Source organism: Mauremys reevesii, linkage group 2 (genome assembly GCF_016161935.1).
Source record: "Mauremys reevesii isolate NIE-2019 linkage group 2, ASM1616193v1, whole genome shotgun sequence".
NCBI lineage: Eukaryota > Metazoa > Chordata > Testudines > Geoemydidae > Mauremys > Mauremys reevesii.
Genome location: NC_052624.1, coordinates 31344628 through 31356073, shown reverse-complemented (window position 1 = coordinate 31356073; position 11446 = coordinate 31344628). Strand labels below are relative to the sequence as shown.

The 11446-nt window shown below is 46.0% G+C and overlaps 1 protein-coding gene across 1 annotated transcript; it reads left to right on the top strand.

The window, feature by feature from the left end:
* Positions 1 to 3704: 3704 nt before the first annotated feature.
* On the top strand, positions 3705 to 11054 carry LOC120399601 (sperm acrosome membrane-associated protein 3-like). The gene is made up of 5 exons (XM_039528034.1): positions 3705 to 3872; positions 6339 to 6509; positions 6766 to 6924; positions 8723 to 8801; positions 10814 to 11054. Exons 2-5 carry the CDS (start codon positions 6371 to 6373, stop codon positions 10878 to 10880), a joined length of 444 nt encoding a protein of 147 aa, XP_039383968.1. The 5' UTR covers positions 3705 to 3872; positions 6339 to 6370; the 3' UTR covers positions 10881 to 11054.
* The last annotated feature ends 392 nt before the right edge of the window (positions 11055 to 11446 follow it).

Here is an 11446-nt window from a genome sequence, read left to right as displayed (position 1 = left end):
TTATTAGACACATAGATGAACACAGCTTTTGTACAGGGAAATTGTGCCTCACTAATCTATTAGTCTTGTTTGAGGGGGTCAGCAAAGATGGACAAGGATCCAGTGAATATAGTGTACTTGCACTTTCAGAAAGCCTTTGACAAGGTTCCTCACCAAAGGCTCTTAAGAAAAGTAGGAAGGAATGGCAATAAGAGGGAGGGTCCTCTCATGGATCAGTAACTGGTTAAAAGATAGGAAACAAAGGGTAAGAATGAATGGTTAGTTTTCACAATGGAGAGAAGTAAATAGCAGGGTTCTCCAAGAATCTGTAATGGAACTAGTGCTGTTCAACACATTCATAAATGACCCCCAAAGAGGGGGTAAACAAGACGAGGTGGCAAAGTTTGCAGGCAATACAAAATTATATAAGATACCTAAGTCCAAAGCTGACTGCGAAGAGTTACAAAAATATCTCTCAAACTTGGGTGACTGGGCAACAAAATAGCAGATGAAATTCAATATGGATAAATGCAAAGTAATGCACATTGGAAAACAGAATCCCAACTAAACATACAAAATGATGGGGTCTAAATTAGCTGTTATCACTCAAGAAAGAGATCTTGGAGTCATTGTTCTCTGAAAATATATGCTGTATGTGCAGTGGCAGTCAAAAAAGCTAACAGAATGTTGAGAATCATTAGAAAAGGGATAGATAATAAGATAGAAAAACATCATAATGCCACTGTATAAATCCATGGTATGCCCACACTTTGAATACTGCGTGCAGTCTTGATTGTCCCATCTCAAAAGAAGATGTATTAGACTTGGAAAAAGTACAGAGAAGGGCAACAGAAATTATTAGGGATATGGAACAGTTTCCGTAAAAGGAGAGATTAAAAAGACTGGGAATGTTCAGCTTAGACAAGAGCTGACTAAGGGGGATGTTGTGAAGGCCGAAACAATAACTGGGTTCAAAAAAGCATTAGATAAGTACCTGGAGGATAGGCCCATCAGTGGCTATTAGCCAAGATGGTCAGGGATGCAACTCCATGCTCTGGGTGTCCCTAGCCTCTGGCTGCCACGTGCTGGGACTTGACGAAAAGGGATGGATCACTCAATAAATTGCCCTATTCTGTTCATTCCCTCTGTAGCATCTGACACCAGCCACTGTTGGAAGACATGATACTAGGCTAGATGGACCACTGGTCTGACCCAGTAGGCCCATTCCTATATTCTTAACAATTGAACCTTGTTCTATATTAGACTCATACACATTAAGGTCAGAAGGGACCAACATGATCATCTAGTCTGATCTCCTGCATATTTCAAGACACAGAACCTTGCTCATCTACTCCTTTAATAGACCCATCACCTCTGGCTGAAGTAATCAGATCATGATTTTAAGACTTCAAGTTACAGAGAACTGTTGCTGAGGCCTGGCCCGACATGAGTAATTAACACATGGAGGGAAGCGTCATTTTTTGGATGACAGAATTAGGGTGTAAATGAATCATCAGGTTGAAAACAAAATGTCTGTGCTAAAAAAGATGAGTAAATAGGTCAGTAGGCTAAGAAGACAGAATGTCTGAACCAACTAAGCCAAGAGAGAGAACACCCAGGGAACTATTTCCTGTGAACTAGATAACAAGGGACAAAATAAGTTAGGAATGTAGAGATGAGGTGAAGAGGAAATCAAAGCACGGACAGTGCATGGACAGCTTATGCTGCACAGGGATTGGTTCCTGCAAAGTAACCAAACCAATCCAAACATGTGTGATGCAATGTATGGTAAATGTAATGAGATGTGTAATGAATTTTCTGTGTGACTTTGGAGCTGTGATGTATCCTGCATCTACTCCCCTACATCTTGTGTTTGAGTCTGATCAACCACTGCTATATGCCAAATAAAGATACCTGAATGATGAAAGCTGGAGTTGAACTGAGTTCTTGGGAAGTTGAGTGGAAAGTGGGAATCCCAACAAGAACCCGTGATTTACACTAGTTTAAACCTGCAAGTGACCCAGACCCCATGCTGCCGAGGAAGGCGAAAATCCCCCAAGGTCTCTGCCAATCTGTCCTGGGGGAAATTTTCTTCCAGATCCCAACTATGGCAATTAGTTGGAAGTCTGAGCATGTGGGCAAGACCCACCAGCCAGGCACCTGGGAAAGAATTCTCTGTAGTAACTCAGAGCCCTCCCCATCAGTGTCCCATCACTGCCATTGGAGATACTTGTGCGAGCAGTTGCAGATCGGCTAAGTGCCATCATAGGCAATCTTATCATGCCATCCCCTCCATAAACTTATCAAGCTCAGTCTTGAAGCCAGTTAGATTTTTTCCCCTACTGCTCAGCTTGGAAGGCTGTTCCGGAATTTCACTCCTCTGATGGTTAGAAACCTTCATCTAATTTCAAGCCTAAACTTGTTGATGGCCAGTTTATATCCATTTGTTCTTGTGTCCACATTGGTGCTTAACGTAAATAACTCCTCTCCCTCCCTGGTATTTATCCCTCTGATGAATTAATAGAAAGTAATTATATCTTCCCTTAGCCCTCTTTTGGTTAGGTTAAACAAGCCAAGCTCTTTGAGTCTCTTCTCGTAAGGTAGGTTTTTCATTCCTCAGGTCATCCTAGAAGTCCTTCTCTGCACCTGTTCCAGTTTGAATTCATCTTTCTTAAATATGGGATACCAGAACTGCATACTCTAAACCAGATGAGGTCTCACCAGTGCCTTGTATAATGTTACTACACTTCTCTGTCTCTAGCAGCCAGGTTCACTGGTCCAACCGAGCTGCAATACCCAGTTAGGTACCAGAAGTGTCTTTCTCAGTTCCTGTTGGAGCTGCATGGCACCAGCAGGAGCTCCAGGAGATAATGTGCATTGTATCAAGCAGTCACAAAGCCTGGGGAAAACAGGGAGAGAACTCTGCTCCCCTCTGTGCTGAGGCAGAGGTAAGGAGGTGGGAGCTACATTATGTCCCTGACTCTTGAGAGGAAGGATGGTCTTGTGGTTAAGGCACTGAACGGAGACTCAGGAGACTAGCTCCTGGTTCTAGCAGATACTTGCTGTGTGACCTTGAGTAAGTCCTTTAGGGCCTGAGCAGGCTTTTATTCTGTATGCCTCGGTTCCCCATCTGTCAAATGGGTATAAAAATGCTTCCATTGTCAGTCTTGATAGGAACTGTCTCTCACTCTTTGTGTTTACAGGAGCTAGCATAATGAGGCCCCAAGCTTAACTGGGGCCTCTGGATTCTACCACAAAACAAATAAATAATTTGTTGTTTGAAAGCATTCACTGAATAATTTATGGAAATAATTCTTGCAACTTGTGAGTGTTTTAGAAGTGTTTTTTGTCACAGGTTTTACGTGAGCATTTGGTCACATGGCAAGCTTCTGTTGCCTGATTGGAAGAGTTAGAATCCATTTTCAGGTGTGAATACTTGTGATTAAGGATTCAAAACTATCTTTGTGCACATATCCTACAGTAGGATCCTAAGCATGCTTTCTGAAGTGACGATTTGAAGAAATATGTTTGCAGTATTCACTCAGCTCTGCTACAGATGACCCACTTCCTTGTATTATTTAATTCTGCAGTATATTTTAGAATGCAGGAGTCTGAGATGTACGACACACAACAAAGCTTTGTTGTGTTGTTTTGAACTGAGAATGATGATGAGTGATGTCACAGGGACATGGAGAGGAGCAGGTTCTAGAAGGGGAGCAGTTAGAGGGGGAGACACTGGGTGTCGGTTGGGAACTTTCAGACCAGACTCTGCTCTGGAGGAAGCTGTGATCAGAAGCTGTCAGTTAAGGTTTTGGGGGTACAATTGTCCTTTAATTTATTAGCCATCCTGTCCAAGCAGGCTCTGGACTGTCCTGCTGTGGCTACTGCCACCGGTAAGAGCTGATAATACCTTTTGCTACTGTTTCATTAGTACTGCCAACATCTGGAGACAAAACAGAGCGTAGCAAATTAGCATTAATGTGTAGATATTTACATAAGTTCAGGCTCAACCTATCAGAAGCTTGTGCCTTCCCATTTTAGGGGCAACAAACCACCAGTGAGAGAAATATTTGCATGTTTGATGGCTCTGGATAAGGGTCATAGCTGAATCCTTACCTGCAGCCAAGCAGTGCTCAGCACCACTGGGGCGGGGGGTGGAGGTCGGGGTCAATCGCAGCTTCATACCTTTCTGATTGGGGTGACCCCCCTACTTTCACCCGCAACCAGTACCCTACTCGAGAGACGGGGTAGGGCCAGACACAGTTAAGAGAACAGCCCAGCTAGGTCATTTTCCCAGCTGCTTTCCGCTGCTGGCGTGATGTGAAACAGGTGGAACAGGGGGCTAAGAGTAGGCCTGTAGATGGGCCGACTCACCCCTGCAGCGCCTCCTGCTGGTGACTCCTGGGAATTAGCTCCGTTCCAACTCTGGAGCACCCTCTGCAGGCCGGTGATCCACCTGTCCTCTGGCCCACGTGTCCTTCCCTGGACCCGGTGCCCTTTTACATGGGGTGCTGCCCCCTGGCAGTAACCCCTTTCTCTCTGGGTCTCCCCTCCCCAGGGAACCCCCACCCTCTATCCCCACCTTGCCTCAGTATATGGCTACTGCCAGTCATTGTCTAGCCCCACGCCCTGGGGCAGACTTCAGTATCAGCCTACTCATCACTGGCAAGGAGGGTTTGGACCTGCTGCCTTGGCCTACCCCTGGGCTGCCCTCTGCAACCCCCAGTACCTGTTAGCCTAATGCTAGGCCACAGCCTGGGGCTTTCCAGGCTAGAGCTCCCCAACTCCTCTGCCTTTCCCCAGCCCTGCTTCACCCAGGTACCCTGTGTCTAGCTCCCTGCAGCCAGGCCCATCTCCCTCTATAGCTAGAGAGAGAGACTGACTCCTTTTTGGGCTTCTGGCTCACAGCCTCTTATAGGGGCCAGCTGGGCCTGACTGGAGCATGGCCACAGCTGAGCCTACTTTCCCCAGTCAGCCCAGGCTTCTTGCCCCAGCCTAAAGGCTGCTTTCTCCAGCCACAGCCCCTTCCCAGGGCTGTTTTTAACCCCTCCAGGGCAGGAGCAGGGGGGCCACCCTGCTACAAGGCCCCATATAGATAAGTCCAATAAATAATAAACCCATGAAATATTCCCCCTCTTACTCTTATTCTTTTATTTATGGTGACAAGTCCTAAAAAGATGAGGAAGAGGGGATTAGGGAAAATGCCTGTTAGCATTACTTATAACTGTATCACTTAATTAACCCCCAAAATGCCATAATGAAATGAAGTAAGCCAGGTCATTTTCAACAAGTCTCTAATGGTGGGTTTAAAAGATCCCATAATGACATATTAAATATTCCGTCTGGAAATACAGGGATTAAAAAAGCCACATTCCTTTTTTTTTTTTTTTTTTTTTTGGTCTTTGCTTTGTGACCTCAGGAACAAGCTGATAAATTTCAAGTGATTTCAAGATGGAATAGGACGAAAGGAAAAATCTGAGAAATGTGGTTTAAAAAACCAAAACAGAAAGTATTTGCTGTCTTGTGAGGCTGGAGAATCTGGGGTTGGAGAATCTAAAGGAGGGATGCCAGAGAAACACTAAATGACTCTGAAACATTTTAGTGCCAAGGCTTTTCTTAATATGTACAAACAACTCTCCAATTTCACAAGGTTTCTCCCCTCCTGCCTCCCTCCATCCACACACACTCTGAGCCGAGCATCAGAAAAAAAACAAGTTTCCTTGAAGACCTGTAGAAAAGACCAAAACTTTAGCATACAGGGAGAAACAGTAGACTTGGCAGGTCTGGGCCTTCAATGCCACAAACTATTCTTACAAGGGTCCCAGGGAAAACGGGGGGAGGGAGGGAAGAAAAGGGCCCCTGAGAGAACAAAGTTACTGCTGTCAGTATGGACATGCTTCCAGAGTAAGAAGTGGCCATTGGCCCAAATGTCTTAGACTTTAATATGTGTAACCCTTTGCCAGGTGGATCGCACTTGTCAGCCTTCCTGTTCCCAGTGGACATCTGACTCTTCACCGTGTACATAATTATGAGAAAGTCAGCTGTGAAGTTCTGATGCCTTTAGCCTCAGTGCTTTCAGTTTCTGGATTAATAAGACTTGTTAGTCTTTTAGGTTGTCCAGTTTACAGTGTGTGTTTGTGCACGCATGCACATGCTGTCGTTCCTCTGTGCAAAACAAATACCCCTCTGAGGGCAAGGTTATAGCCGTGGGAGAAAGAGAAGGTACCATAGCTGGGGTGAAAAGGTTCTTGGATTACCTCAGGGACAGTCCTGCCAGTACTTGTTTTGGGAACAGGGAGTTAGACCTTTGGTCATAGAATCCCCCTCTGATAGTTAGTTCTTGTATTTTTTCCTCACAGGTGGAACCGAGGTTCCCCATTCTCTGGCAAAAATGAAGGCGCTCACACTTCTCTCCCTGCTCGGCTGCCTGATCACGGCAAACGAAGCAAAAATCTTTAGCCGATGTGAACTAGCCTATATGCTTCATGAAGAAGGGCTGGATGGGTACGAGGGTTACAGCCTTGCCAACTGTGAGTTTTAGTGCTCCTTCCTTCTCACACACACACTTCTCCCCAATTTCCCCTCACGCAAAAATCCCTTCATTCTTTCATCCTCTCTGCCACACCCTTGTTCCCGCTGCCTTTTCCCCACTCCCCCTATCTGTCTGTCTCTGCATGCTGTTTCCCTCCTCTCCAGGGCTCTGCCTTCCCATACTCCCCCGAGTTGCCCCTGTTTCTGTGGATAGCCTCTGCTGTGGACACTGAGCATGTTCTCTTCCCGCATCAGGGATCTGCATGGCATTCTTTGAGAGCGGCTTCAATTCGGCAGCAGAGGACGACAATGCAGATGGCAGCACGGACTATGGCATCTTCCAGATCAACAGCCGTGTCTGGTGCAACAACTACCGGAGCCCCACGGAGAACCTCTGCCACATACCCTGCACTGGTACTGTCCCTAACCCCACCCCCAAGAGTGGCGAGAGCCGCTGCAGGATTCCTGCCCGTGCCATAGCTGCTCTTCATCCCTCAGTTAAAAATTAACACACAGCTATCATTCCCCGTATTACCTGTCATGTGGAACCACTTCCATCATGGGAACTCCCCACTTTTAAGGTGGACACCCAGGCACAGCCACAGTAATGTGTTTTCCCTGGGAGCTACACTGCCTGGGCTGGGGTGGGAAGGCAGGTTCAGAGCCCTCCCAGAGGGGATGGGCAGAATGCGGTACAGTCCCCTTTTGCAGGGATACACACAAGACATATCCTGGGATAATAAAACTCTGCCTTTCACCTGAAGGTATCAAAGTATGTCGAACACTTGAATTAATTCAACCTCCCGGTTCACCTGTGGGAACAGTGTTATTACATTGATTACACTGACAGGCTAATTGATATGACCAAGACCATGCAGCATGGTGGAGCTGTGAACAGAACCCAGGAGTCCGGACTCCCACTCTCCTGTTCCAACCAACACACCAGATGCTCTCTTCAATGGAAAGTAGCAGAGGGTGCAGTGCAGCCTCTGGCAAGCTGCAGTGGGAGGTACCTGTTATTTACCATGTATGCTGAGGGGATTCTCCTCTTGACCTTTCTGGGTAGGGCAGAGCCCTTGGATCTCTCAGCTACCCAACAACGGTCCCTGATTCTTTTCTCTTAATCATCTTAATTATCACTTCAAAAAGTTTTTTTTCCTCCTGCTGATGATAGCTCATCTCAATTGATTAGACTTTTCCTGTTGTTATGCATACTTCCACCTTTTCATGTTCTCTGTATGTATAAATATCTCCTGTCTGTGTGTTCCATTCTATGCATCCGAAGAAGTGAGCTGTAGCTCACGAAAGCTCATGCTAAAATAAATTTGTTAGTCTTTAAGGTGCCACAAGTACTCCTGTTCTTTTTACGGATACAGACTAACACGGCTGCTACTCTGAAACCTTTTCTCTTTATGTGGCTTGATAGGCTCAGTGAGCACAAGTTTAATTCCTATGAGCTCAGCCCCTCCAGCCCCATGTTCCCATTATCACTTGTGTATTCACTCTCCCATGCACCTCACTCACTCTTCCTTACATTAAATCTAACTGTCCTCACAGGTTCTCTCCTCTAGCAACCTCTGCCCCTCTCTCTCTCATTGCCTCTCACTCATTCCCTTGGCCTGGCCTCATGTCTTTCTCCCACTCCAATTCCTTCTGCCCACCACCACGTTCTCTTCAGCCTATTCCCCCATCCCCTCCCATCGCTGTTTCCCTACCTTACCTTCCCCTCCCAAAAAGAACAGGAGTACTTGTGGCACCTTAGAGACTAACAAATTCATTGTAGCATAAGCTTTCATGGGCCTCAGCTCACTTCATCGGATGCATGTAGTGGAAAATACAGAAGGAAGATTTACATATACACAGGGAACATGAAACAACGGGTGTTACCATACACATTATAAGGAGAGTGATCAGTTAAGATGAGCTGTTGTCAGCGGGAGAGAAAAATAACTGTTTGTAGTGGTGATGCTCTAGGTTCCCCTCACTCTCCCTGCTCTGAGAGTGCAGCAAGGAGGAAAAGGGGAGCCCAGTTCAACACTGCAGCTCTTCAACTGCACAAGCAAGCAGCCCCTTTGGAATGCCACTGGGGGAGTGCGACCTAGGCTGGCCAGCAGGGTGCGCAGCTGAACAGCCATGCCCCTTATATTTGGGTGCACCATACTGAGGTCTCATACGGTAAACCCCCATTCATGCTCCCCTCTTTTCCTTGCAGACTTGCTGTCAAATGACATAACGGATGACATCGTCTGTGCCAAAAGAATTGTGCGAGACCCACAAGGAATGGATGCCTGGTAAGGGGCTCCCTCGGAGATTCTCTTTGGAGATACAGACATGCGTTTGTGATTGTGAATGTTTGCCCTTCGCTTAAATCTAACGCTGAAGCAATACAAGTAAACACAATACAGCCTTAGAACTTGGTGAATGGACAGTGACTGATAAGCAAACTCATATTGCCTAATTTCAATTAAGAGAAACCATTTAGGAGAGACTATAGAGAAAGGAACAGAGGGGAAAAAATGTTGGACAAAACAAGGCAAAAATGAGGCATAAAGGGACAGTAAACATTCACATAGCCACTACACTGGCCTTTTTAAGGCTCACCTTTGTCACGATAGCTACACAATAGCTATGCAGTTGGCAGGCTGAGACTGCTACTCATTATACCAGCCCTAGTGATTTCATGTTCCCTTGTCTGCCCCGACTTTGTTTTTCCTCCACCTGTTGTCTCTTGTCTTATGCTAAGATTGGAATTTCCTTGGTGAGGGGGGGTCTTTTTAGGATGTACAGAGCCTAACATAGTGGAGCCCCAAGTCCCGATTAAGGAGTATAAATCATGATAAAGACAGAGTAATAAACAAATAGAGACCGAGAAAGGAGAGCAGAGAAAAATTCCAAAGCACATATAAATATGGAGTTATCACAAGACCCATAGCACTTTGTACAAAAATAGATGTGTGAACTAAGTTCCTGACTAAGTTCCAATTTGGGGAGCCACCCATTCTGTTTTCAGGTTTCCCCTCTGTAGTTTCAGGGCTACATTATCCCTCTGCTCTTCCTGCAGTAGGGTGTTGCTGTGCATATTTCACCACAGAGGCAGCAGTATGTAAGAATGGGTGAGGTAATTTCTGTATGCTATGTAGACAGTAAATTACTTAGGGATCCTTTGGCATGGAAATTACTGCAGCATGGTCGACTAGCCATTCAATGAGCTCAATTCTGCTGCCCTGACACTGAGGAGTATCTTACTCCTTGGGTTTCATTTCAGAGGGACTGTTCCATCAGAGAGGTACTATTCGATGTGGGTAAGGGTGACTATCACGGAGTTCCCGAGCGATGCTCAGGAACTGCACCCTACAAAGCCAGTCAGGACTCTGGTGAAGTCTCCTCTCTGTGAGCAGACTGTCTTCAGGGCAAGAAGCTCACACGGCTTCCACCTTCCTGGGTCTGACCTTTGGAGCATTCAGCATCCTCTGCCCCTCTGTGCGCTTCCCACAGCGAGGCTGCTATTGTGGTCCTGGGGAAGCCACAGGGTCCTGCACCCCCACTTTGCAGTCAGACGTGACTCTTAGCCAGCCAGTAAAACAGAGGTTTATTAGATGACAGGAACACGGTCTGAAACAGAGCTTGTAGGTACAGAGAACAGGACCCCTCAGCCAGGTCCATTCTGGGGGCAGCGAGCCAGACAACCACGATTGCACTTCATTCCTCGTCCCCAGCTAGCTCCAAACTGACTCTCCAGCCCCTCCTCCTCTGGGCTTTGTTCCTTTCCCGGGCCAGGAGGTCACCTGATCTCTTTGTTCTCCAACATCTTTAGCTATCTCCTTGCTGGGGGGAAGGGCTCCAGCCATTAGTTGCCAGGAGATAGAGTGTCGGCCATTTATGTGCACTCGCCCTTTGCTCTGCAACACTCTCACCCCCTAGAGACTTAAGAAATGCATAGGGGAAACTGAGGCACCCACACAGTATTCAGAGGAAACATTAAGAACAGTCCCACTTCGTCACGGTGACAGAATCTAGCCTTATGATTGTTTAATCTAGGCCAAGTTTAGATAGACTTAGTGTGGTAACACACTGCACAGCACAGGCTGTGTTCCTCAGTCTGTGAGATAAAAGATCCAGGGAGCTTCAGGGTCTCTGTGTGTCCAACATCCTGAAAGAAGAATCCTCTTCCAGGGTTTACTACAACAGATTCCCATCTCTTCTCTATTGCAAGGGACATTAGAGAAACATAATGTATTATTATTATTAATGATAATAATAATAATAAAACCTAATATTCACTCTTTGCCTTTTCCTTCCTCAGGGAAGACTGGACAATGCACTGCAAAGGGCGAGACCTGTCTGAGTGGGTGGATGGATGTGACCTGTGAGAAAGTCACCAGCCTGGCTCTGCTATGACTTCTCAGGGCTGTCTATGTTTTCCTGAAAAGGGAGTGTTTCTCTCCCTCCCTGGGCACTTCTGGCAGTTAGCGTGTACAAACAATCCATTCCACAAACCAATAGGAAAAACAAAAAACAACAAATAATATTTTTTTAATAAATGGATTTATTAATTTAAAAGAAATCAGCTCAGGACTTTAGTTTCACATACTATTTAGGACTCAACTCCAGAAGATTTTCCTAAGCTTAGTTCTGTATGAAACAGCAACTGGAAGGTGAAGTGGCTGATAGGCAAGGTTCTGGAGCTGCAGTTATAACCGGTTAAAAGGGGTTTCCAGAAATTGCTGGGTGCTTTGGGGTTTTCAAAGAGGGCAAACTGGAGAAGCTCAAAGGTGTATGAACTTGTCCCCAGAGAATGTATAAGATTTACCTGTATACTAAAGGGAGCGAAATATGTGCCATGGTCTCACTGGTATTTGCTAATCAAAATGCTGAGCAATTCAACACTGTCAGTATCACACACATTCCCACTGAAATGCAGAAAAATGTGCAATAA